The following is a 27,826-nucleotide window of genomic DNA, read 5'->3' on the forward strand; positions in this document are numbered from 1 at the left end:
ATCTTTGGGTCACCCAATTTTACCACCCCTTTGCCCAGACTTTTTTCCCCCTGTTACTTCATCAGCATAGTCTTAGGAACTATAGCTCCTGACTAATTTATTTTATTTATTTATTTATTTATGGGTTTTATATACCGCCCAACCCCCGAAGGGCTCTGGGCGGTGCACAACATAGTTACATCTTACAACCCATACGAACAAACCCCCTTAAGTTAAAAATTAAAACACAGCGATAAAACTGACATCACGCAATAAAACCCAATTAAAACCCTCCCAAAGAGTGGGGGAGCAGAATGAAGAAGTGGGTCTCATAGATGGCAAGGGAACTCCAACCAGAGGAATAGAAGGGGCACTCACTCAGCGACTGGATACTCCAAAGGCCCGGCGGAACAACTCAGTCTTGCAGGCCCTGCGGAACTCACCAAGATCCCGCAGGGCCCGGACAGCTGGAGGGAGAGTGTTCCACCAGGCGGGGGCCAGGGCTGAAAAAGCCCTGGCCCGAGTGGAGGCCAGCAGCATCATTGAGGGGTAGTAATTCATAGTGGAAGGGAGAGAGCCTGAAATAAAGCCCATCCTTTCTGCAGGGGGTAGAGGGGTGGCATTGAGAGCCGTCCTTTACCGTGAGCGTATTTGTGGGGCACCATAACCGCCCTTGTCGTTTGCAGAGATAGCAGACCCCTCACTCTTGCTATCCCACAGTCCTTTAATATGGCCTTGTTCCTTCCTTCCAGGCCCAACATAAACCTGTTTGGCTAGAGTGTGGAGATTTATTCCTGGGAGCTACAACATAATGGCTAAAGATATTCAAATATCTGAGATCAGTCTGTCACAGAGGAGTTAGAGTTTGGATTTGAGTGCCTTGGCCTCTCCCATGAGCACCTTGCTGCCCCTTTTAGACCTGTTTCCCAGAATCTCCTCTCACTTCTTTCAAATCCAGCTTTTTCTGTAATGCCTTTGGCACAGCTCCCCGTTTGTACTGAAACTAGTATATCTAAACCATCCAAATACTAGCCAGGGTCAGGGTTGAGAGTGTGTGTCTGGTTCAAGGTTTAGACAGCAAGCTTCAGTGGTGCGAGTGTGGTTTTGAACCTGGGTTTCCCAGGTCCTAGTCTGACACCTTAATCACTACACCACGCTGGCTGTCACCATGCAAATTGATGGCGTTGTGTAAGAAAATAAAAGCAGCATGATACTGCTGAATTCATTTGGATTTATTTGGGTTTATTCATTTGGGAGGCTACCAATTGAGGACTGTAATCATAAGTACAGTGTATCTGGGAGTAAATTTTGTTGAAATCACTGGGGCAAAGCCATGGTTTTAGTGGTATGGTACAAGTTCTGGAAACCATTGATCCCATGTTCAATCCCTGGTATCTCTAGTTACAAATCTGGCCAAAAAGTTCCAAATTTTCTGAAAGCACCAACCCAGATAGCAGAACATACATGTATACAAAGTGAACAAATTAAATGTATGTGCGTGCATGTACACGTGGCGAAATGAAATATGGCAGTTTGGCGCCAAGTAATAATCCATGTGGGGAAAGCAATGGCAAACTACCCCACAAAAATGGCTTGCCTATAAAATCACTGCTTGGGGGAAACTTTACTTTAATAATCCATGATGCAGCATTATGTCTTTTACAGGCAGTTGAAGGAGAGGTAGTATTGAGTGAGGAGCAGGTCAGAACAGCGACCTTTGCGACCTGGGAGGTTTGATGTGCTTTACAATGCAACCCTAAGCAAAGTTACTTCACTCTGAGTGAACTGATTTTGGTGGGCTTAGACAAGAATTTACTCTTGCCAGTTTACACTCTCGTTCCTGTTGTCTTTTTATCTCCATGATTACTTACTTCAAATGTCTTAAGTCAGATTGCTGTGGTCCTTGGGCTTTAACTGGGACATATGAGCCAGAGGATAATTGGGGCAAAGCTTTTAAATGTTGACCCCTATTTCCAGATGTATTCTTGTTTGTATGAAAATCTGACCAGAGGGGATGCAGCAGAAATTATCTGTGGCTGGATTCACTAAAAGCTGGGTCTGTCTTAGCTCTCCCCTTTGCTCCTCCCATTCTTTTAAACACACTGAGCCTGTTCGTTTTCTTCTTCTCAAATTCTTCCTCCAGCAGGATATTTCTTTGTAAACTATTCTCGCTTCACCTCTTCTGCTGCTCCAGTATGTCCTTTCCCCTCACTGTTTGGGGGCTCTTTATTTAACTTTTTGACAAGGGTTCTTTACAAGTGAAGACAAATTCTACAGAGGGAAAATACTTTTTAAAGGAAGAGTATAAAGAGAGGGAAAATCTACTAATTCCAGACAAGGGAGACACCTTATTATGTTGGCTGTCCCCAATCCCTACTGTTTTAATGCTTGTCTTCATCTGGCATAAACTGTGATGCCTTGAGTTTGGGATCTCATCAGTTTGATACCTTTCCCTGCGACCACTGTATTATTGTTTTTAATAATAGTACCTCTGTGTTGTGAGAGCTGCTTGCTGCTTTGAAATCCAGTTGTCAATCAAAGATGGCTCCGGCTCCATGAAAACTGCAGTCCTACCCTGAAAAGAACTGAGAAAACTCCAGGGGAGGATGCTAACATGCACAAGTATTGTCTCTCAAGACAGTCTGCAAAAGGACAGTCTGCTTCAGTGAGCTTTGGAGAGCAGATGTGTCCTCAATATCCTTCCCACCCCTTCCAGGCAGAGCCTCATCCCTCGTGTCCACAAATGATATTCTCCTGCAGTGGAATCAAAAAATCAATCCCCATCTCTGGCTTTAATGTTGCAGTCTCTTCACGTTTCTTTTGGGTTTTGTCTTCTGATGAACTGACGGTTGTATAGGCATGTGCTTGTCGGTTTCTCTTATCGAGGAGAACTAGATGTGAGCCTGGAAGCATGTTAGAGACAAGTAAGGTTTTCAGAGTATAAGATTTTGAGAGTCAAAGTTCGCTTGGTCAGATCCAAGTAGGAATGAAGATCCCTGAGTCCTGACACCCAGTCAGTATCCCGTGTCAAGTAGTAGCGGCTGTTGCCACTGTTTTATTTTTTGTTTACTCGCATGCATTCCCTCTGTGAAGTGGATTTGAAACATTTCAGTGTTTTGCTGAAAGGATTGCTCCCCCTCTGCCTCTACCAGCTTGATTATGTTGCTGTATTATATTGGGAGTGCTGCCCCTGTTCCCCCTGTTTTGGATCTATGTATTTATGAATTATGTCTGTGTCTGTGTGTTTTAAACTGGACCCCCAATTTGGGGTTTTCTTTGACTGCATCTCAATTTTTGCGCAAGGAAAGGATATCTCTCATTTTGATGCTTGATGCAGTGAGGGGTACTTTGCTCTAGGGTGTATTGAGAGGGATCCTTCTCTCATTGAGGGGTGAGGGAGGCAGGGTCCAAGAAAGAAAAAGGAAGCAAGGTCCAAGATGTTAATTTGGGGGCTCTTATAGGTTCCATTCTTCCCTCCTTTCCCATTGCAAGTCCAGGTGTTTTCTGTTAGAATGTCCTTCTCTGCTGCATTTGCCGTTTGCGTGGTGTCCTGCACTGCCCACGATGAGAGATGAACAGGGGCTGGTGTGGTGCCTGGGGTTGGAATAAATGCAAGTTAGTTCCACTTGGTGATCCTGAACTGCTGGCAGGAGTGGGAGACGCAGGCACTTTCCATTTAAAGCACAGCACAGAGGGCAGGTTATAAAAAAGAAAATCTGCTCTGTGGACATCAGCGAAAGGCGGGGGAAGTGGAGTCAGCAAGGGTGGGAGTGCAGCTTCCCAGGCCTCCCTTTTTCTATTGCTCTTCGCTGTTGGTGGTACGGCAGAGAAATAACCTCCTGGAATCCTTCAATGCGCTCCCCCACCCCTCAGCATTTTCTGCTCCATGTAGGCTGCTTTGAAAGGGGTAGAGTGCCTCCTGAACCGAACATGAATAAACAATTTGATGCTGTTGCAGAAGAGGCAAATGCTGTGCTGGGAAGGACTAACAAAAGCATCGTATATAAAAGGTGGGCCAGGAGTTTATCTCTGTGCTCTGTCAGTTGAATGGTTTGCAGAGTGGTGTGTTGAGTTATGGACTTCAGCTTCAGGAAGGAAGATGGAGCCAAAATATGGGGCTGATTTAACATTGCAAGAGCAGAGGAACATGATTGATTGTATGTAGCCTGCCTGTGCAACTCAGACTTAAGGCAAGTGCTGAAGATACTTCAGGGATGGCCAGCTCTTCTAACAACTACACTTACACTTAATTGTAGAGAACAAGAACTTTAATGTAGAAGCAAGTCCAAGTCCAAAGGGGGGGGGGGGTAGTGGAAATAATAACTGGCATCTGCAGTGTCTTCTGGTTCTTGCCTGTCAATTGGTTCCAGGCCCTTCTTAGGGCACTCCCAACAGCCGCCGACAACAGAGTCTCAACCTGGAGCTTCTTTTTGCCACAGGAATCCCTAAAATTCTTTGTTCTGGTCCTAGGTTCCCTTTTTCTGGCTTTCCACCAGCCTGTTTCTCCTTGTTGGCCTGTTCCTCACTGCCTTTCTGCTCCTGCCTGACTTAGGCCAACCCACCCTCCCTGCTCTCCTCTGGCAAGAGGAAGGCTAGCCTCTCCAGAGCCATGGCTGCTGGGAAATGTAGTCCCTCAGAAATTCCATTCCACGTTTTTATCCTGCCATTCTTCCAAGGAGTTTGTAATGGCATGCATTGTTGCCCAATCTTGCGTTTTATCTTTATAGCAATCCTGTAAGATAGATTGAACTGGAAGAGAGTGACTGGCCCAAGGGCATCCAGTGGGAACCATGACAGAGTGGGGCTTAGAACTTGGAGCTGCCTAACTAACACTCCACACTGGCCCTGAATTCCTCACTATGGATGAAATAAGGTTTTCCTTGGCTTCTGTCAGAATTATAGTACTGATTTCATCACCTTAGAATGGATGCTGGGGAGTTTCCCCATATAGAAACAGGGATCTGAAGAGATTCTAGCCATGGATTTCCGCTCTGAAACAGGGAATCCACTGGTTCATACTTTATATACTAGCGCTGAATAGGGAAACAACTGATGGGCTAACTAATATGGAGTCACCCAGGACCAACTGATTTTTGTATCAGTCTAATTTAGAACTGTCAGTGTAATTAGATGTGAAGGATTCCTTCATTCCCAGCAGAAAATTCTTAAGTAAAATTAGATCAAGGACTCCCCTGCCAACATATCCTCCACTGAGTGGGATGTGGAGCGGATGGAACTGTAAACACTGCTGCCTGTGTTCTTGCTGCCTTTTTAAAGTGAGCTTGGCTGAGCTGATGGATTCCAGGTAACAAAACATCACTGCAAGTGGAAGACTGACTCTGGCCTTGCTCTAAAATGGAGATCTCTCTCCCGTGTTTGGAAATTTTAACCCAATTACTCTGCTCTGTGAATATAGACTACATAGAATAGAATACCTGTAGTTCTGTGATTGACAGTAACTTTTTGCAGTAAGTGTAATTTGAAGCACAAGGACTCTGCTTCTTATTCTTTTTTTAAACTTATCCTGCTTTGGAAACTGCTTTTTCTGCTCTTAGATGCTTTTGAGGATCTCCTTCATTTAAAAACTTTAACAGACCTTTCTACTGAGTTGTGGTCTGGGAGAACAGAGAGTTGGAGCTTGATTGGTTTCTTTGTACTGTCTGACCCCCCACACCCCACCCCCAGCAGTCAGCATTGTGTGTCTCAGGCCAGGCGTTTGCCATCGAGAGAGACAGAGAGACTGAGACTAACTCTGGGACTTTGAATTGGAGGCTGCTTATGCAGTCTGTTGTATGCGGACCCAGATCAGGCTCTGCGGAGTTGCTGTTCCATTTTTGTTTTGCCACAGGAGGGCCCCAGCATGGGACCTTGCAGGGAATATTATGTTAAAAGGAAGTATGAGTCTAATGGACACAAAAATGAGTTAAATCTCTGGGCAAGCAGCTTGCTACAGAGGGCCTCAGAAAGCTCTCCTTTAGTATCAAAATATTTTATCGTCTGTTTAAAAAAGAAGCCAGTTGCTAGTTTACAATGCTGCAGAAACAATATTGAAAATCATAGCTCAGCAGGTAATATTTCCAGAGCAGAACTAAAAAGTTTTGTTGAGTCAAGAGCTGAAAAATATGTTCCATCACCCAGGGAACCATCTATTGTTGTAATTTTGTTAGCACATTTTTTATTTGTACAATTAAATAAGCTATGTAGAAATAGCATGATAGTAATATTATCATCATAGTCAGCATCACACTGCAGCAATGTATGAAATTAGATGAGCAAAGATAAAGGAATTGCTGACAAGCTAAATGAATTTTTCTCATCTGTCTTCATTGTTGAAGATATAGTACAGATAGTTTTTCTTGAACAGATGTTTTGGGGAGGGGAAAATGAGGAGCAAATTGTGGTAGCAAGGTAGGAAGTTTTAGAATGTCTAGACAAACTGCAAATTAACAAGTCACTGGAACCAGACAAGATTCATCTTAAGAGTTCTTCAAGAACACAGGTGGGAAACCTCTACTTGTCCCTAAGGTCATCTCTGTACCAGAGGACTGGAGAATGGCCAATGCAGCATCTATTTACAATAAGGGTTCCAAGGGGACCCAGGAAATTACATGCCAGTTAGTTTAACATTTGTTCCAGGTAAATTGATGGAAAGCATTGTTAAAGATAGAATTGTGAAGCACATAAAAGGGCAAACCTTGCTGATCAAAAACCAACATGGCTTCTACAAAGGTAGGGCCTGTCTCACTAACCTTTTAGAGTCTTTTGAATGAGTAAGTAAGCATATGGCAAAAATGACCCTGTGGACATTGTATATTTGGATTTCTAAAAGGCTTTTGACAAAGTCCCCCACCAAAGACTACAAAGTAAATTTCATAATCATGGAATAAGAGGGCAAGTCTTCTTATGGATTGGGAGCTGGCTAAAAAACAGGAAATGTAAAATAGGAATAAATGATCAGTTCTTGCAGTGGAGGGATATGAATAGTGGGGTTTCTCGGGGATCGCTGTTTGGACTGGTGCTTTCTAACACGTTCATCAGTGACCTTGAGCTGGGGGTGAACATGGTGACCAAGTGTGCAGGTGACAGCAAATTATTTAGGGTGGTGGAAACAAAAACAGATTGTGAAAAGCTCTAAAAGGATTTCTCCACACTGGAGGAATGGGCATTAAAATGGCAAATGTGATTCACGTGAGTGAGTCTAAAGTGAAGTACATTGGGGTAAAGAATCCCAAGTTCACATATACACTGCTGTGCTAGCAGTGACAGACTAAGAAGAGGATCTTAAGATGGTAGTGGATAGCTCGATGAAAATGTCAATCCAGTGTGTGACTGCTGTGAAAAGAGCAAATTACATGCAAGCCATAATTAGGCAAGCAATAAAACTGCAACATTCTACTATACCAGCTTTCTGGAAGTCCTTAGCTCATGTGGTGTGGGCGCATGGATCATGATGAATAATGCAAACAGCAGCTGTGGTCCCGTGGCAGAGACCTAAGTCCATGTTAGGCATTGTAGTTAGTGTTGAACTGTGATCTGGGAAGCTTTACTTCAGATCTCTAGTATAAAGCCCACTGGTGAACTTGGGGCAGTAACCATAAGTTAGTCAGTCTAACTTAGGATACTTGTGAGGATAAAATGAAGAAAGGAGGCCCATGTACACCACTCTAAGTTTCTGGAAAGACGGGAGAGATGGAACATGTACTAGATAGATAGGTGCATGACTGATTACTCCCTGAGCCTTTGCAGTTCAGCTAACAGCAAAATTCTTTTTTTCTTCTCTTTCTTTGACCAATATGTAGTGAAGCTATTTTTTTAAAGAAGCCATTTTTTAAAAAAGCACTTCCTGTATATACCGAAAAACACTTCCTGTACATACAGTGACAGAACTTAGCCCAAACACAAAGCCCCTTCAGTTCTCCTCCTATTCTCAGTAACTGTTTCTTTTCTCTTTCAGGCTGTGTGCAAAGCCTCCTCCATGGACATCATGGCCATAGTGCAGACCCTGCCGATTTCCATTGAGTCTGCCTCTGAAGGGGCTAGCCAGCTCCACACAGGTGCCTGCTCACCTCCTGCAGCAATGGGCAGTGTTAGTAGCCTCATCTCAGGCAGGCCTTGCCACAAGGCCACAGCAGAGTTTGGCCCCTTCCGTCTGCCTGGAAGTGGTGGCTCCCAAGAGCCCCTGTGCCATGGACTCCCTACCAAGAAAGTCAGCTACGCTTATGGTAGTGAAGAGGACTGGGCTGAAGACGTGTCTCCTATAAGCCCCTGTAGTGACACTGAGGATCTGCAGGATGACAAGCCCCAGGTTGGCACCATCCGTGGACCTCCCCCCAAGCTGGTGCCTGTTTCTGGAAAACTCGAGAAGGTAAGAATGCGTGGAAGCTTGGTAGAACAAGATGATGAGCTGTTGAAATACATTATGCTCCACTGTCCACCAGCCAAACAAAATACCTGCTGGCTTCCTTCTGTTAGCTTCTTCAGAATTCTGCCTTTGAAAGACCGAAGTACTTGTTAGATGTACATAGTTCTTCTTAAATCAATCATAATGTTGGTAAAGTGAGAGGATGTCCCTTTCACCCACACTGAGTGCTGCTCTTAGTTGCCTCTGTATTGTTTAAAAGGGCCACAAGTGGCTGCCATAACAGTAGCAGTGATCTTCCTAGCCTAGGAAAGTGCTACAGTACATATTCTGTTCCCCAAGTAAAACTGTTTCCGGGGCCCTGTGCTTGGCCAGAACAGTGGGAGAGTCACAAGCAAGGTTTAACAGTTCAAATAAAAGGTTTATTGTTTAGAAGAATGGAGACCCTAACTCCTACCAGGGTCTATCTAAAATAAAGTACTGGCTTGAGTGAAACAAACTTGAAGTTGTAGACTTTGTTCTTTCTTGGCTCCTTTCAAGAAAGTCCACTTGTCTCCTTTCTTTAGGTTCCTTGAGTCTTTTATCTGGATACTAATCTCTGTTAATCTTAACTTCATACTCTCTGTACATCTTGGATGTGACAAATACTGCTGCCTTCCAACTTCCTAGGCACCTTGAACTGACTGCCTGACTGAACAGGTGGATTACTGGGTAATAAAGGAAGACTGCCTCTTGGGAAACTTCTTAAAGGGACAGGGGCTAACTGAAATTCCCTCCCTTTGAAGGCCAAAAAAAGAACTAAACCCATGCTAGCTGAAGGGAAACTTAAACTTAATAGGGAACATAACAAAGGCTTCTGTGGGGGCATGACAGTACATGAGAAGGAAAGAGGTGGCATATTCCTAAGTGAGCCTCCAAAAATGCCCTTGAAGTGCAGATTTGTAAAGCCTCTGTTTCCTCATCAGTGAAATTTAGAGAATGAACCTGCCTAACGTTTATCAATGGTAGAGTGAGGATTTCATACCTTTGGGTTTAATTTTTGAGTGTCAATGCCTGGCCTAGCAACTCTATGTCCCTTCTGTTATTTTTCAGAACATGGAAAAGACGCTAATCCGGCCGACTGCCTTCAAGCCTGTCATGCCGAAGAACCGCAATCCCCCAACACAGGGGCACTTGGCGCTGCGCCCTGGTACCTCTGTGCTGTCTGAGAGCCAAGCTAGCCTTGCTCAGCTCTTTGGCGGCTCCTCCACAGGGACTACTGAGAAACACAACTCCCTGAGCTGCCGCACAAGCTCCCATTCAGGAACCATGTCTGACTCGGGACGCAACTCCCTCTCAAGTCTGCCCACGTACAGCACTGGTTGCAGCCAACAAATGGAACCAGTCAATATCTCCATGGGCCACATAAACCTCGACAATCATGGCAGTAGCAGTTCACGGGGCCTTGCCGGTCCTTCAAACTCAGACAGTGGCCGGTCGTCATCAAGCAAGAGCACGGGCTCTCTGAGTGGCCGTGGGCATCCTTCCTCTGATAGCGGCTCATGTGGTGGTCGTTCACCTGTGCACAGTGGTGCTGATGAAGCTCTACTTGTTCATGAACTTGAGGAGAAGCTGCGAGAACGAGAAGTTGAACTACAGCATTTGAGAGAGAGCTTGGATGAGAATGAGGTGGCCATTTGTCAGGTAATCATCAAGGGGGTCGTGTGTTCTTATTAATGCAGCAAGGCTGATAACAGCAGAAGAAACTCCTGTAAGTCACCTGAGGGGAAGATTGATTCTATTTTCAGATTATTGTTTCCGCTATGGGACAACTCTTGCTTGCGCACAGCATTTTGTTTCACTAAGTAGTTTCCACATGCAAGTGATATAGGCCTGTGATGTGGGTTTTCTGAAAAAAATCAAAATTGGGATTTTTTTTTTCTGGAAAAAAAAAGATTGGAATTTTTTTCCAAAGAATTATCTAGTGCTGTAAGTAAAACATGATGATTTAAGTTGTTTATTTTGAGTTGCATTCCGTAGACAAAGGTCAAAAGTACCTTATATAAGTTTATATCCCAATAGCAATTCAAACATGAAATGAAAATTTCTTTTGGAGGAAAATCAAGTGTGGTTTAAGTGTTATCTTCCACTAAATTCAGTTTTATATGGAAATTATTTTTATTGAAATAATAACTAAAAATGTAAAGCCAGTATAGCTTGTACTCTCCTTACATTGTCTAAATGTAAGGGGAAAAAATGAAACAATTGAAACACATTAATTTTTGCACATATGTAGAACTACACATGATGTTCTATGGATATGCCACAGTTTTCCACTCATTTATTTCAACAGAATTTCAGTTTTTTCTATAGAGGTCATTGAGTCACCTCAATTTTACAGTCACTCTGTGTAGTATCATGTGTGTTACTTGTTTGTTCAGCGTCAGATTGATGATTATAATATATTTTCTATCATGTTGGAAAAGATATCTAAAGAAGAATCTTAGGTTTGGTTTCATTTGGCCTGGATAGCCAATTAGGCAAATTCATAACTTCACTTTTATTTGGATTATTATTTGTATTTGGGATTCTTTTAAATCAATTAAATGTACATGTACTTTCACAAAAGTCCTATGGATAACCATCTGAAAAATATTAATTATAACTTAGTGCCATTGTAAGCAGAGTTACACCCTTATATGTCCATCAAAGTAAAGGGGGGTTAGAATGGTATAAGGATGACTCTGCCAAGTCTACTTAGTAAGTCTGCTTAGGATGGCTCTGCCAAGCTTGTCTTTATTTTGTACTGGCAGTAGAATTCTACTGTTAATTTGCTGAAAGAATGAGTCTATGTGGGTGCCACTGCTGCCTTGGCTTCACCCAAGGAGACCTCTCTGGTGAGCTCTGCCAGCTCAGCCAAGTCATCACTGGCCTCAGAAGGGTTGGAAGAGGTAGAAGCAGATCCCACCTCTGCCCTGGCTGGAACATTCTCTGCTCATTAAGGAGAACTCCAGCCACTTCCTTCCTGGCCTCAGACTCTGACTCCTTTTAAGGGGGTTGCTCTTCCTTCATTGGTTCCCTGGGTGTGAGAGTAAGCTTGCTTGGGATTGGGTCCTCCTCTTCCTGTCTGTCTTTGCTCTGTTTTCCTTCCTGTTCCCCCAGCTGCTGCTTTTCTTGAAACTCTCTTCCAAATCCCCCTTTCACCTGTGTGAGGGCAGCTGTCAGTTATCTGACTGACATCCCTACTCATGAGGGTGGAGTCTGGCTCTGCTCTACTTGGACTTTTGGCCCTTCCCCAAGTTCCTAGCCTGTCTTCTGCTGTGCTGGCTGAAGGAAGTCATCTCCTCTGCCTTCCCCTGGTCTGTTTCCTTCCGCCGCCCTCAGCCAGCCTCCACCACACAACCCTGTGGCATCCTGATGAACTCTGGGCCTGTGTGCTCGATCTGGCTCTCCTAGGGTAAGTGAGGCCAGGAGCTCCAGGACTGTTCCTAGTCCTGGACACATTAAAATTATGTGGAAAATTATGTGGAAAAATAAAGCACTGGAAATTTTTCTAAAGAAAATCCCATTTCAGAAAATGTTCTGCCCTAAATCTTTAGCATATAGTAGAGCTGGTAGATTTTGATTTAATGTATCGAATATATGAGCTCTCTTTGGGCATGGACAGGGCCAGCATCAACGTACCCTAGGGTAAGACAGCTACTGAGACCCTGAGGCATCCACTGCTACTGCCTCTGCCCACCTGCCTCCCCCTACGCTCATCTGCTTGCTTGTGAGCCTTCTTACCAGCCATTTTCATGGTGGTACACACCACTTAATGCTGCCAAGCAAGGAAAAACTTGAGGATGGTGTATAGTGATATTGTTTCCAGTAACAGCACTGTTAGCCACAGATACTCCTCAGCATTGTTGGGGAGAGCTGGGAAATGAATGAGTGGATCAGGGAAGGACACATGGGTAGGCAGTGTGGGAGGAGAGGTACACAAACAGGCAGAGGATTGGAGGGGAGCCCAAGTGCACTCCAGGTTTTGGTTGGCCCCAGACAGAATTTCCCTTTGGCACAGATAAGGTAAATGTAGCCTTCTTTTTCTGCCCGCATGTCTTTTGTGTGGGGGAGGGGACTCTTGTCCCAAAGTGTATGATGTTGATTAGGCACACAACACTGCATGTCTCATGAGCTTATCTTTGTTTGGAGTAGGCCCACGCCCTGACACCCACACACTGCTTCATAAAATGCTGTCAAAACATAATGCTAATTAAAGAACATTGTTGCACACATTGGATAATAATTTTCATTTCACATAGTTCCCAGTCTTTTATTTTTTTGAATAGCAATTTATTTAATTGTATTTATGGACAACCTATCTTAGTGGTACTTAAGGTGGGTTACAAAATATAAAAACAGTTCAGTTAGACAGTATAAACTAATTAGTAAACAATGAAGCAGGATTAAGATTACAGAATTAGAAAACAATGCAAACAAAACCGCCTGCATTTTGTTTCATAGTTTAATCTGAATCATCTAACAATACTTTTGGTTACCTGATAGGGGATTCAACTGCTGGGATTTTTCTGGTGAAGCATTTGTAGCAGGATCTGTATGCTTGCCAGATTGGCCGATAGATCCTTTGCTGTTGTCTGCCCACCAATATTCCTTGCTTACCTTTTCCATATTTCCCACCTGTAACAGTGCCCATGTCCCTTTCAAAATGATCTCCTTACATTCCTATGTAAGCATCCCCTGCCCAGCTGCCTGCTTTTTCTGTGATGTAGAATCCTATGATGAGGAGCAGAAGTTGCAGTGCCTTTTAGCAACTTTTTAATGTGGTGCAAAAGTAAGGAGAAAATAATTTGTGGGCAGTTCTCCCATAGGCACAGTCTGGTGATGCTCCAGAAGATGGCTGTTGGATGGCACCTGCATACCCTTTTGATTCCAACCAAGTGCTTTTTCTCTTCCATGTAGGTGTATGAGGAAAAGCAGAGGCGCTGTGAGGAGGAGATGGAAGAGCTGCGGCAGGACTACACCGTCAAGCTCCAGCAGGCAGCACAAAAAGCACAGCGCAGCCAGCAGGTGCTGCAGCTCCAAATCTTCCAGCTGCAGCAGGAGAAGAAAAAACTTCAGGAAGATTTTGCACAGCTGCTGGCAGAGCGCGAGTTGCTGGAGAAACGGTGTGCTTCCTTTGAGCGAGAACACACAGAGTTGGGGCCACGGTTGGAAGAGACCAAATGGGAGGTGAGCTGTGCTGGGGAAAAGGGGTTGGCATAGTGATAGGCCCCTTCCGCACATGCAGAATAATGCACTTTCAGTCGACTTTCAATGTGCTTTGCAGCTGTGTGGAATAGCAAAATCCACTTGCAAACAGTTGCGAAAGAGGATTGAAAGTGCATTATTCTGCATGTGTGGAAGGGGCCATAGTGTTTTCAGTGGCTTTCAAAGCCCTTATCCAGAGGGCTGTATCACTAGCAGCCTGAAGGTCTCCACTCAGTTGCCTCTTACCTTCTTTCTTCCAGCTGTTGAGGAACTCTCCGTGGGAGTGCCATGAGTGGTTCCTTTCTGATATGCTGAGTGGCAGAACTTTTCCTCACAGTGTTATTAACCCCAGGTTTGAGTGGTTGGGAAGTTTGCCTTTTCCCTCTTCCTGCAACATTTGTGCACTTCCTGGGATTTCCTTAGCCTTTCTTTAGTATTTTTCAAACCTGTTTTCCTGTGAAGTTTGGGAAAGATTGCAGCACAGCTTGGATAGCTGTTGTGTGAGCAGGAAAGTTTGTCTTTTCCCAGTTCTGCCCTCACATAAATAATTTCTCCTTCCCATGTTCCTGCCTCGGGGGGACTTCCTGAGAGTTTTGATGGGTTTTTTTTTAAATTGGAAGTTGGCATATTAATATAATGGTATATTGTTATATCAGTTGTTGGTAAAAACAATAATTGAAAAAATCCTCACCACTACTATGATGTTTATGGGGTGAGAAAATGGCCGCTGTAGGAACTGGGGAATGGAAATGAGGTGAAACCCACTATGTAGAAGCCCCATTGGTGCTGTTCTACATTAATAGCCACAGCAATCCTGGAGTCTTTCAGAAGAAAGTGTTGCCATGTTGGACAGCCCCTGTCTTTGGGGATGAATTATTCTAGTTGGTGGATCCTGGAAATTACTGCCAACAACCTTTTTAGGCCTTTTGCAAATCTTCAAATTCTCCCTCCTGGACTTGGTTCTGATGGTAACTCAGAAGATGTTCAGTGGTGAATAACAGAGGAGGGCATGCATTTGTTTCTTAGGGCAGAGTGATAACAAGCTCTTGGATGTCCCTTTCAATGGCTCGTGTTTCTTTCCGGGCCTTTGAATGCAGCTGTGATCTCACTGGCTTTAGCTCTGCAGCCTACTTGAACTAGAGGATACAGACAACCTCTTTCTTCTCCAGTGATAGAATCTGGGTCTTGGCTCTAGCTTCTTTCCAGTGATTGGATGCTTCTGTCTTCCACCAGGTATGCCAGAAGTCAGGTGAGATCTCACTACTAAAACAGCAGCTGAAGGAGTCCCAGGCAGAGGTGGTCCAGCGTGGTAACGAGCTGGTGCTATTAAGGGCTCAGCTGAGGGAAGCACGGGCTGAACTGCAGGCTAGTGAAGAGCAGATGCTGGGGTTGCAGGAGATGGCCCGCACCAAGGCTCTGGAGCTGGAAGTCTGTGCCAATGAGCTGGCAAGGCGCAAGAGCGAAGCAGATCTACTGCGTGAGAAGTTAGGGCGTTTGGAGCGTGAGCTGGATGGACTGCGTAGTGCCACTGGAGACCTCTGTCCCCTGTTGTCTGAGTGCGATGAAGCAAAAGCCCAGCGGCAGGCGGCAGACACCCTGCACGGTTTGCGTGCTCAGGCTGAACGGCTGCGTACAGAGCTGCTTTGCGAGCGGCGGCGTGGGGAGGAGCAACGTGAGGCTTTCCACTCCGAGCGGATTACCTGGCAGAGCGAAAAGGACCGGGTCATCCGTTATCAGAAGCAGTTGCAGCACAATTATATCCAGATGTACCAGCACAACCGTGACTTGGAACGCCAGCTGCGCCACCTCAGCCTAGAACTCGAGGCCCGGGACATGGATGAATATGAGATGCACGATGGAGAAGGAATTTGCTTTGAGGAGATTGCCGCTACTGAGATCTGAGCGTGCCTGGTGGAGGCCTAGTAAAAGGGCCATTTTGTCAAAAAGAGATTCTGACCACGGAAATTGGAGCATGCTCAGTAGGGGCCCCATCTGTACTGGAGAACTAAAAATGGAGTCCAGTGGTGGAGGGAATTACCTACTGTACAAGCACAGTCATGAGTCTCAGTAGGTTCCATCACATAACATGATTGAGGACCCAGTATGAGAGTACCCTGTCCAGCTCAAAAACATTCACTGCCATTGAGATGTGCCTAGAGCCAATAGGCAGCTCAGGTTGCTCCATGGGAGCAGGGGACCTGACAAAAGCTATACTCCTCTTCCTGTCCCTGTAAGGAAGGAAGGTAGCAGCAGCAGCACTGTTCCTCTTGTGCTATGCATACTTTGGGAAGCAGCACGTGAAAGCTGTTGCGCTGCAGGTCACAATTGCTACTTGTTCTCCCGCAAGGATGCTGGCTGGTGTGGTGGCGCACATCATCGCTCGCCTCCTATCCATGGTCTGGAGATAGGCTTGTGGCAGGATGGGTGGGATGGCTGAGTGGGGAGGCCATTGATTGGCCCTCTGCATTTATGAAGTGACCCAATTGACCCCTTCTCCCATCTCCATTGGCTGGCCATTAAGCAGAACTGACTGTGTGTTAATGGACAGTTAGCTGCTGATCCACTTAGATGATGGGAGGGAATTAGCATGACCTGCCTTGAGGCCTGCTGGTTTGAGAATATTTTTTTTAAAAAAAACCTGGATGCTGTTCTCTGATCTTCAGTCCGGCCCTGTACCAAACGATTTGAAAAACTCAGAAAAGCTGGATTCTATATGCCATGTAGGTTATACAAATAAAGCAGGTTTCCATATACCTGATCATTTTGCGTATTTAGTACAGCTTCCAGACACTGGATTGAATCCAGACTAAATTTTCCACTGATGGAGGTGGAGGTATAATTTCTGCCCATTTCCTCTTCCCACTTCAGACCCTCAGTTCATAAGCAGACTGGCCAAGTCACCTGGAGCATTCCCAGCGGGCCACTCCCCTGGGTTGAGCCAACCCAGTGGCAGCAGGGCAGCACTCGGCCCTTTCTAATCTGGCCCTTTCAAATCTCGTGAAGTGAGCGGGAGCCTGGTCCACCTAAGCCTCATGCAATGAGGGGAAATCAAGCTGCCCCTTCCCCTTCTGGGTGCATCTTGGCAGGGGCAGGGCAGGCAGGCTGCTTTTCCCTTCCTCCCTGGAGGAGTAGAGCAAGGCCGGTCTCAGTTCAGGCATCTTCTAGGGCCATTTCCCCTTCCCACTCTGCTCCTGCCTCATTTGGCCCCTTAAGGGTGCCCTGTTCGCCAGCAAAAGTGTTTTGTGGAACCAGTGGACTGCAGTGAGAGGCAGGGAGGCAAGAAAGTTCTGTTTGACCGATGGAAGTGCCTTCTGTTTGCAGAAAATTTAGTTTGGATCCAACCTAATCATTGTGAAGTATGAGATGCTTTTCAGGCTGCTGAATCTTCTCTCCCCCCCACCCCCCAATAGAAAATCTATTGGAAATGTGGGCAAATCCTGAATCTTCACAAGTACCTTCACTGCCAGAAGGCCAGGAAATGAAAGTACCAGAATGGATTCTCAAATTCTGTGTTGTGTGTGTCCCCAATGCTTGTGTGCAATGTCAGAATGAAGTTCTGGACTCCCCTGCCCTGAGCAAATATGGGCTGAAATTCCTGAGAGCATTTCCAAAAAGGCTAAAAGCCAAACCCATCTGGACCTGCATGGTAGATTCTGACATATGCTTTTCCTTTAGGGGACTTGTGCTGCTTCATCACTGTGCAATTTCGTGTGCAAGGGGACTGTGCTCACTGTGCAATTTCCACACACACTCACAGCCTCCCTAATTTTCTGCTCCACTCCCACATCACTGATTTTCCCCAAAGGATTATTTTTATAAGATCTACCCAAACATTTGAACTACAACTATGTGCAGGTGCTTGCCTTGATTCCTGGGGGTTGGAATGTTCCCATACTGTTGAGTCGGCTGAGACTCTTGCCAGGACTTTGTGCTGTTTGCCAGTTCCACCTGTGTGGATTCCTTTCTGCGTGGGGCCAGGGAATATACCCATGCTTGTTTAGGAAACTATATGAGAGTGCCTTTCCCTTTACTGCCTGCATCTTTTCCCGCTGCCAGCTCCACAGTTGTTTGAGTTGAGGTCCAGTGGTCCCAAGTGTTTTAAGTTCCCTTCTTATGTTACCTGTATTGCTTTCCTCTCAGGGTTGTTTGTCAGAGTGCCCTGCCTGAGAGTGGATGCTGGCCTCCTTTTCCTTGGAATGATGTAGGATAAGCTGGTGTTCCCAGAAATCCCAGTCTCCAGTTTCCTTCTATAACTGAGCTCCATACCAAATCTTGTTTGGTTATTCTGAGTACCAGGTTCCTGTGTTTCAGTCCTTCCTGGTTTCCACTGGGTGTTGTTCTGCTCTTGGGCTTTATTTCTGCTTGATCTGAACAATTGAACACCAGAGTGCACCTGAGTACACAGCATCTTTTTTAAAAGCCTGACAGTTCATCTATACCCGAACCAGATTCACTGGCTGTTTTTGGCTGTGGAGAAAGTCCAGGCTTATAGCTCATTCCCCTGCCTTGACCTTGGAGTGATCAGTCACCTTCTTTGCAGGACTCATCTTCAGAGAACAGCATTCCTGTTGGTGGAGAGGGAAGATAACCTTTATCCTCCTCTACTGCCTAACTATGGGGTACTGATGCCTGCAGGCTGCTTGATAGGTGTTGTGAGAAGTTTTGAGCTGATGTTCTTCTTCTTACCCTGTCAAGACTCTGTCTTCTGAGGTGGGGGGAATGCCTTTTCCAGAGGGCATGAAGAAGCAGCCCAGTACTCCATAAGGACCAAAATGTACTCTGTTGGAGAAGTGTACCCTTTTTCCTCAGGCTGACTAAATAAGGAAAATGCATATATATCCCTATAGTTACCAAGAAGTTTGACAGTAGAAGTTTGACAGTAGAACCCAGTACACCTGAACCTTGGGGCCATGGAATGGGATTGAGTTGTTCACCTATCCACCCCATACAAGAAACAGTAGAGAGCTATGCAAATATTGCTTTGAGTGTCCGTGATATCTCACCTTGCACCATGTCCCTCCAGCTGTGTTTCTATATATACATGAATGCTTTATGTGCCCACTGTGTCAAGTTGGCTAAATGTCATCAGCCCATTGCCTGTGCCAATGTAAACAGGGAAACCTCTCCTACAGTGGCAGTGTGCTGAATGCAGCCGGAGCCCCACATATCTGGGCATCTTGTTTACACCATTCTGGGAATACCATCATCAGTTCTGGGGTATTTGCCACATTGGGTTAACTTTAGCTTTACAACCTCCTCTTTCTCTGCATGCATTAGACTCGAGATGTTGATGGACGGGGGTGGTCAGAAGGGCGTGTCGTTAATGTACCTCTAACCTGCTTGCCAGGGATCTTCCATGTTAATTTAGGAGATTTTGTGCATTCCGTGCGAAGAGGCAATCCTCACCCACTTCCACCCCAGCCATTTTTGTGCCCTGCTGCCCACAGCTTATGGAGAATGTAGGTTGCCGGGGGTGGCGGGGGGCACACATCACTAGACCAAAGGAAAAAACTTGGTGTGTGTCATTTCTGTGACTGTTGCTGACCTGTCCTTCCACCTTTCCCTCACTACCCCCAAGTTCTGGCACCACTTTGTGTTTCTTTTTATTTTCTGAAATTGTATATTTTTCAAGCTGTGTAAATTTCTTGTACAAACCAAAAGAAGGTATGAATTAAAAAAGAAAAAAAGAGACTCTGTGTTTTTAAGAAAAGCCACTTGGTGATTTGATGGGGTGGGGCGGGGCACACAGAATATGGGACACTAAAGTCTTGGTGGGCTGGAAGTGTTCTGATGGAGGAGGAGGAGAGGGGCCAAGTGGCTGTGATGGAAAGGAAGAGAAGCTCAGGTTCTTCTCCAAAGTAGGAGTTGTGTTACACTCAAATGCCTAACATTCTTCTTGCTGCATAGAGGCCTCTGGCCCAGTACATCTTGCATCACTCCCAGGATAATCCTTTCCCTTCACTAGACTTCTCTGTTAGTCAACAGTGTACATGTGATTGAAAGCTGCCACAATGTCATCAGTGGCCCCAGCTTGGAGATCCTCTGCAGCTGGTCCCATCACAGAGAGTTCCTCTTCCCTCTGGCTCTGAGTTCCCTGCTGGTTGAGAAGAGTAGAGAAAAAGAATTTGGACTTCAACCCCGCCTTTTTCTCCTGTAAGGAGACTCAGGTTGCCGTACAAACTCCTTTCCCTTCCTCTCTCTACAACAGACACATTGTGAGGTAAGTGGGGCTAAGAGAGTTCTGAAGAACAGTGACTTAAGTGCCCAAGGTCACCCAGCAGGCTTCATGCGTAGAAGTGGGGAAACAAATCTAGTTCACCAGAGTCTGTTGCTCATGTGGAAGAGTGTGGGATCAAACCTGAATAAAGTGAATAAAGTCCACCACTCTTAACCACTACACCATGCTGGCTCTAAGCCAGCGGTTCTCAACCTGTGGGTCGCGACCCCTTTGGGGGTCAAACAACCCTTTCACAGGCGTCACCTAAGACTCTGCATCAGTGTTCTCCATCTGTAAAATGGATAAATGTTAGAGTTGGGGTCACCACGACATGAGGAACTGTATTAAAGGGTTGCGGCATTAGGAAGGTTGAGAACCACTGATCTAAGCCTTGAAGTTACCCTGCTACATGCCATCTGCTGGTACTGCTGCCAATTTGATCCTTCCTCTTTGTGGATTTACCATTATAATTTCACAGGAATTAATTGTGTCAACATTAAGCCCAGTTATTTGTTTTTATTATCTGGCTGGATCTAGGATTCCTGCCTCCTCTATTTAGAAGTGAAAAAAAGATTCCCTACTCATATGTAGACATATGGGTAACATTCAAATGGTAGTGCTCCCAGCTCTGCACCAGGTACTGATGTCTCTTTACAGGCCATTGTACAGGCTTCCCTTAGATGCAGCTGGACTTTTCATCCAAACACATCTGCTCACAGGAGAGAGTCGCATGATGTTTCACATGCCAACTCTTTCCCACCTTGCACAGCAGAGGCTCCCTCCTGCCAGGCCTCAGCAGGAAACTTGTTGCCAGACTTCTTGTAGAAAAGCCGCTGTCCCAGTTGCATCTGTTCATTAGCATCTGCTTTGTTTGCAGTATCCATGACACACCTGATTCTTAGGGGAATCCCTCTGCTCCGCCATTCACCTGTATTTCCCTGATTCTTCTTGAACCATGGCTTCCTGTAATTTGGAAGCTGTCACTTTGTCGAGCCCTCAGGTTGCCGGTTTACTTAACCTATCTGGTGTAGCTATACTGAGCCACTAGATAGGCATAATGAACAAGTCCTCGGCTTACGGCGGGGGGCTGCAACTCCTAGTTTTTCAGCTGGTCACGTTCTTCAGGGCAAGTTCCTTTGTCTAGTGTGTTATTTCATGTCCTTCGGCACCTTCACCACAATCTCCATGGGCTCCCTAGCTTTATTGCGATAGGCCTGACGGATGATCTCTACTGCTCGCTGGTGTGTGACGTTCTGCAGGCTCTCTCCTTCCACTGCAACCAACTCATAGCCAGCCTAGTAAAGGTCAAGGAAAAGAGAAATTAGGAAGCTGAGGCCTGGCCTCCCCAAATCTTGTGATTTTACAGCAAGACACATGATAGTGATTAAGCACGTCCTTCCTTGAAGAGGCCTGACATGGCTCCAAGGGGAAGATAGTCATCCTGTCCCCTGGGAACTCAAGCAGCTGACTCCCAAATAGCCAATTCCATTCAGGAGAGAGAAGACGCTAGAGCAGGGGTAGGGAACCTGCGGCTCTCCAGATGTTCAGGAACTACAATTCCCATCAGCCTCTGTCAGCATTGGCCATGCTGGTAGGGGCTGATGGGAATTGTAGTTCCTGAACATCTGGAGAGCCGCAGGTTCCCTACCCCTGCGCTAGAGAATGTGGCATTTTGCAGTTGTGCCCTTTTCAGATCTCTATCAATCTTAGCATCCAGTGTAAGCTGGAGATACAACCAGACATTTGGAGGATGCCATACTGACTCCAGTTCAGTACTGGGAGAAATCCAGTGTCATAGGATGCATAGGGCAATTAGGAAGGGATGGGGAAGGTCATAAACCCACTTACAAATGGAAGCAGAGCATTTATAGATGTGTTTCTCAAATTGCTTGGTAGGGGATAAATAAAGGAGTGGGTTGAATCCAGCCAGCTTTTTCTCACCATCTGGCTTAAATCTCCTCCATACTATAGCCCCCATTCCACACAGGCCTCATGATCCCCAGCATAGTCTTCTGGAGTGCTCAGAGTGGACCTCTCCAGAACAGCAACAGAAAATCTGGCTGGATCTGCCCCAATGATTTAAACATGGTTACTTGGAGGCATGCTTGGGTTCCTTGAACAGAAGATCATTAATAGAGGACATGTTAATCTGAAAGATACGTTGCCTGCCATGACTAATTTCCCTCTGAAAGGAGCAGCTGGAGGAGGGAGCCGAGCAACAGTGATGTCCAAACAGGCCAGAGCCTCCCCTGCACCTTAAAATAAGCCCCCAAATATTTTCATATGCCATGGTTCTACAACAAAGTTTCAAGGCTGCTGATGTGGCGGGGGGGGGGGGGGTCTTAGGTACCTTATGGAGGACGAACTGTGAGCTTAGGCCCTGTTTTTGCAAGTGAGGGTACAGCAAAGGCACAGTAGGGCAAAACAGCTCACCGAAGCCCATTAGAGAGCTAACAGCACCAACATAACCTGCATCAAGAGTCTGTACAGTACATATGCAGGCAGCACTAACTTAAGTAATCCCATCTTTGTCCCTTCGCAACCTGTATCTTTTTTTAGTAAGCTAGAAACTTGTAATCCAGTAGAGGGACTAAATCTGTGGATTGTATAGCAAATGAACCGAGTTGAAAGGTGAGAATATCCTGCTCTGTTTTCTGTCTGCCTGATGACTTTATTGCTGGACTTGGCAGGTAGGGGTCAGCACAGGAGCCATGATGAAGCTGTGGCAGCCTTTCAGCTCTGGCCTGTCAGCCCTAGAGGACCAGTTTCACCTGTGATTCTAGTCAGCTTTCCCCATTTCTTCCTGCTGCAGCAACCTGGCACAAATAGGCTTTTCTCTGGGCCACCTGCTGAACTGGGCCCACAACTCCCTCAGTGAAGAGGCCATCAAAGGGGAAGCCTAATTATAGCTGCTTCTGGGGTCTGAGGAACAGTCGCTTGGTGGGCGGGCAGGCTAGCCAGGGCCCACAATAGCTCTTTGTTGGTGCCGAGCTCATTACAGAATCCTTGTGAAATGCTGCAGAGTGCCCTTGAACCATGAGGGGCTCTGGCACAAAGAGGCATGTATGTGTGTGTCTCTGCCCCCAAGCCCTCATTATACCATCCCGCACAATGAATTTTGTTTTGTGTGAGTGGTAGTGAGGTTTTTAAAGGAGTAGAACTGGACCCCAGAGGTTGGTGTCAAAGGAGGAGCACAGCAGAGACATGTAGCCCTTTCACCCTGGTCAAGGATGCAACGTTGCTTGCTCCAATCAGGTTTGGAGCAGTGGAGGGAACATGCTTGGCCTGGTCCCCCATTATGCACTTTTGTTTTGGAGCTAGGAAGTTATATAATTTATACTGCAACCCCAAACAGAATTGCACTGACAATGGGCTTACAAGAAAGATCACTCTTTTGTCACTGTGGTTAACAAAATTTGAATTTCCCCTGTTCTATGGAATAGTGTATCTGTCTATTTAATCCTTCTGTGCAATTCTGGTGACTCCAGAGGAAGAATAAAATGGAATAAGGAATAAAATGAGGCTACTCCATTCCTGCCCTGCAGCTTTTTATTTTTATTTTCTGTCAAGTCACAGCTGACACACAATGACCCCATAGTGTTTTCAAGGCAAGAGACCTGGGGAGAAGGGGTAGGGGGATAGGGGGGCTGTCATCTAGACATGGCCCACCCACCCTGGGGAGGAGGGGAGGGGGTAATTTGCCATTGCTAGCCTTTGCATCATGCTTCTGGTGTTTGCTGGAAGTCTCCCATTCAGATATTTGCCAGCGTTCAGGCTGAGTGTGTGTGACTGGCCCTAGACCACCCAGTAAGTTTCCATGGCAGAGTAGGGATTCAAACCAGGGTTTCCCAGATCCTAGTCTGACACCTTAACCACCACACCACACTGACGCTGCAGCTCAGCTGACAACTAATGGGAAAGTTCCTTTTTATCCTGATTGCATTGAGATTCGGACTGTACTGCTGAAATTGTACACGTAGGACTGGTACAGTAATGTTTGGAGCTGATAAGCTGAAATCTCATTTTTAATAAGCATCTTAATAATGAAACTATTTTTCCTCTTGGAAACCCAGTTAGTCCCATTTATGCTTTATGCATTTTGCATTGAAATAATTTCATTAATGCATTCCACATTGCAATGGATTCTGCATAGTTAAGTTTGCTTGCATATTCAAAAACTGTGATTGCCATGAAAACAGTCAATTTATGGTAACAGGAAAAGATAAAATGTAGTGGGTAATGCAAGTTGATGCTATTTCAGGCAGCAAAATCATCTGCATGTCCACTTGGGAGTAACACTTGGATTTACAACTGAGTAAACATGCAGAAGCTGACGCATGTAGAGGGACAGATTGTTTGCACAGGAGGAGAAGAGGAGAGCAGTGCCAAGCATGTGGGCATTTGGAGAGAAGAGGGTTTGTGCTCTGTTCTGACACAAACTCCCTTGTGTGACCTTAGACAAGTGGCTTCCTTGCAAGGGATGGGAGCGAAAAGGAGGCGGCTACTCCCGCTCCGCTGTGAACTGAGCAGGGAAGAAGCTGGCTGTGCAAATCCTGGCTCCCACTGGAGTTTCTGAAGCAATTATTTTTATACTCTAGCTGGCAGAAATTCTTTTGCAGGGGAAAGGAAAGAGGAGTAACTGTTGCTATAATACTTTGCCCCATGCTTGCAGGAGACCAACATGCTGATACAACAAGCAGAGAAAGAATAACCAATTATGCAGCCATCTGGGCCATCTACTCCTGAGTGGGTCTTTGCTGTGGTGTCAAAGCGGGTGGTTCAGCAGCTGCAGCATTCGGCTCAGCTGCTGCAGAGGAATACCTGGGAAGTAGGAGCCCTCCTCTTTCTGGCTGCCCTGTAGATGAGGTACAAAGGGACCTCAGCCCTTCCCTCCCTGCTGCTCCTGTTACCTCCAGTTTTCCACTCAGGGATGCTGCTCCCCCAGGAAAGATCTTCTCAATCTTCACCACTGGCTGCACTTTGGACTCGATTCCACCTGATATGCTGATTCCTGAAAAGAATAATAATTCTATGAGGAGTGGGGAACCTGGGCAAGGGAGGCGTGACTGTGCCAACATAGTGATTGCCAGCACTGTCATGCCCTTTGGACAGCAGCTGCACTAACATAGTGGGTGTCAAGAAGTCTTGGACATGACAAAGGCAATTGTTGGTCTGGACAAGGCAAGGCTCTGAAGTCTTTCAGATTGGTTCAGTCCGCCACTTCATGATGCCCATACCCTTTACCTGATCACTCCCTCCTGCATTCCTGAATATTTGCAGGGATACTTTTGTGGCAGTGAGGAGGACAACTTCCAGTATTGACTTTCTCAGTATTGGCTCTCCATGAAAAGTGGGAGAGAGTCCTACTGCCTTATACTCAGGGTGACTAACAAAGCAACGTCACATTGCAAGGACACAGAAAACATCATTAACAGTCCATCGACAAGATAAAATCAGTGCATGGATTTAAAAATGCACAAGCTAAAAAGGCAATCTTTCACTCTCTGCCGAATACCAACTGAAACAAAACAGCTGTACGCACCCTCTGAAATACAGTGAGTGAAGGCATTCATTATGCCCACTCTGGTAAGCCATTCCAGAGGCCCAGACCCACAACAGAAAAAGCCTCTGGCCCAGCCATTGCCATTCAGACAATCCTAAAAGAGGGTACTACAGCAAGAAGGCTGCCTGAAGTGTATAGCTGACAGGTGCAGATAGAGTGGGAGATGCAGTTTGATAAATATGAGGTCCCTCTTATTATCGCTTACAGTCACATTTTAATTACATCCTTCTAAGGTGTTCAGTGCATTTATGGTTCTCCTCTCTTTCATTTTATTCTTGAAAAGTCCCAGGTTGAAGGTCCAGATTAGAAAAAAGACTGGCCAAAGGTAAACCAAAATGCTTTATGGCAGAGCAGAGGTCTGAACCTAGATCTCCCGTCACAATCCAAAACTCTGCTCTGCTTCTTTTTCCAGTCTTCTACACTCTAATGGAGAGGTTGATAGACTCCCCAAGACTTATGGTCCCCCCCCCCCCGCTGCCTTAGTCTACAGGAAAGTGGACATGAAATCTGGTTCACTATATGTGAGCATAAACACAAGATGGCAAGCCATTACAATTCTGTTGCCTTAACCAATAGAGGTAACAGACACAAGCATTAATGGAGGGGAGGTGGCTTAAAAGTAAATCTATCTCATGTATTCAAGCTGAAACTCATCATGACCTGACGTTTTGAGAGATGCGACCTGTCATGCTTCCCTTGATCAGACCATCAGGGAGATGAGGGCTTGCCCTTCCCACTCCAGTTTGACAGCATGTGGGTTCCTAGTTCACTTGCAGAGCATTTCACATCTTTACTTACCCAGCGACTGCTTGTTCTTGGGCAGACGGACAGTGAGCAGCTCATATTCCTCCTTAATATCACTGGTACCATTTTGAACAAGACCATCTAGGATTTCATCTCTCGTCTCTGCTTGAACCCCCTTGCTAGTCGTTTGGACTTCTTTGAAGAGATGTGAGAGCAGGGGCCTAGCTTTGCGTGGCCTGTTGATCACAGAGTACAGGGTATCCTTGGCAGGCTGGGCTTCCCCACGTGGCCCCCTCAGTGTGGCTTTGCCGTGGCTTGATTTTGGTGTACGAGGCTTCCCTCGGCCAGGCCGCCCATCGCCCTGCTCTGACACTTCCTTGGTGGGCGCTGTGGAGTTTGTTGACATTTCTGTGGTCTTATTTACCAGCCAGTTGGGTTGGTTGCAGCTAGCAGCTGAGGAGAGGCCACTTTGGGAGGTGTAGGCATCCACTGGCACATCAGGAAGAGGGGAGTAGCTTCGAGGGCGAGTCCGTCTGGGGCTGGGAGGGACCTGCAGCCTTTTCATCCCGTCATTCAGTTCTGCTGTCTCCTCTTTGTTGGTCACTGGCTTCAGAAGGAAACCACCCTTGAAATCTGCCATCAGAGTTACAAGATGTTACCATAACCATCATTTCGTTTCTATCAGCTCTTTCAGGCAATGCTTGGAACTGCAGAATTTTATCATAAACAACATATCCAGTATCTATATGCCTGAAATGAACTTTCTATAGTGTTGAAAAGGTCGGACTGTGAGTGAACATTAGGCTCCACAAAAACCAATTTTTAATGGTTAATTTTGTTGACTGCAACTGTGATTGAGTTTTGGGGCGCTGATGCTAATTTGGTTTTCAGAACTAAATATACCCCTCCACAGTGCCTAGCAATCATTGTTCCCCAGTACTTTGTTGTTCATTACCCTTCAGCTGAGGAGTTGCCTTCTGTCAAGTCAGACCAATGTCCTGCTAAGTCAGTCCTATGCTATGATTGGGATTGACTTTCCAGGGTATCAGAAAGACCCCTTACAACTGGGATGTGACGTCCCCTGAGGTGCCTGAGGAACTTGGGTCCCCTCCCTTTCCTCTTTCCATCTACAGCTTCCCAGAGTAGCCCAAATTCTGCAGAAACCCAAACAGTGCATCTATAAAACATTCTATAAAAATTAATGTTTGTTTAATCTGGCTAATTTATTCTGAAGACAGACTTCAAAGTCTCTTGTTACAATTATGGGCAATGTTTCAGTTTCTTCTCTGCATCAAATGGGCAAGAGAAGGAACCATAAAGATAAAGGTAGAGGACTCACCAGGCACTGGAGTGATAAGATATCTCTTGGGAGGTGTTTCATGTTGTGCTGAGCGGAGAGCAGGTGACCTCGCTGTGAACAAAGAAAATTAGTAAATTGATGGTTCCTCTGTTTTCTTTTGCATAGGCTGACTCCGCTCTCTTGTCACTTTCTTTCAGTTGTAATTTTTTTTCATGCTTAAGGATGTCTGGAAGTTATGCTAGTTTTCTCCAGAAGCCCAGCTGTGCTCAGAGAAACGCACCTTGTGCATGCTCAGAATCACTGAGTGCTTTTTTACTTCTTGCCTCAGCTTCATTGTTCAGTAGGTTAAAATCAGGTAGGGGGTAAGCAGGGAAGTTAAAAGTGCCCAGGGGCGAGTCAAGCTGAGTGGCACCTGCAATGCCGCAAGCCAACACT

The 27,826-nt window shown here is 45.8% G+C and overlaps 2 protein-coding genes across 14 annotated transcripts in view; one reads left to right on the plus strand and one right to left on the minus strand.

Annotated features, from left to right (window-relative positions):
* LZTS2 (leucine zipper tumor suppressor 2) overlaps nucleotides 1-19,256 on the plus strand; it is a 73,875-nt gene extending 54,619 nt beyond the window's left edge. For all 13 annotated transcript variants that reach the window (XM_048505692.1, XM_048505702.1, XM_048505698.1 and 10 more), the window contains 4 exons: nucleotides 7,934-8,344; nucleotides 9,431-10,021; nucleotides 13,280-13,549; nucleotides 14,801-19,256. In XM_048505692.1, the coding sequence (XP_048361649.1) occupies nucleotides 7,934-8,344; nucleotides 9,431-10,021; nucleotides 13,280-13,549; nucleotides 14,801-15,469 (1,941 nt within the window). In that variant the 3' untranslated portion in view covers nucleotides 15,470-19,256. The remainder of the gene's footprint in view (nucleotides 1-7,933; nucleotides 8,345-9,430; nucleotides 10,022-13,279; nucleotides 13,550-14,800) is intronic.
* A 1,030-nt stretch (nucleotides 19,257-20,286) lies between these two features.
* PDZD7 (PDZ domain containing 7) overlaps nucleotides 20,287-27,826 on the minus strand; it is a 28,701-nt gene continuing 21,161 nt past the window's right edge. The window contains exons 12-15 of the mRNA XM_048506894.1: nucleotides 27,431-27,502; nucleotides 26,146-26,724; nucleotides 24,695-24,795; nucleotides 20,287-21,079 (exon numbers count right to left, since the gene is read on the minus strand). Coding sequence (XP_048362851.1) covers nucleotides 20,933-21,079; nucleotides 24,695-24,795; nucleotides 26,146-26,724; nucleotides 27,431-27,502 — 899 coding nt within the window. The 3' untranslated portion in view covers nucleotides 20,287-20,932. The remainder of the gene's footprint in view (nucleotides 21,080-24,694; nucleotides 24,796-26,145; nucleotides 26,725-27,430; nucleotides 27,503-27,826) is intronic.

Source organism: Sphaerodactylus townsendi, linkage group LG08, assembly GCF_021028975.2.
Source record: "Sphaerodactylus townsendi isolate TG3544 linkage group LG08, MPM_Stown_v2.3, whole genome shotgun sequence".
NCBI classification, from domain to species: domain Eukaryota; kingdom Metazoa; phylum Chordata; class Lepidosauria; order Squamata; family Sphaerodactylidae; genus Sphaerodactylus; species Sphaerodactylus townsendi.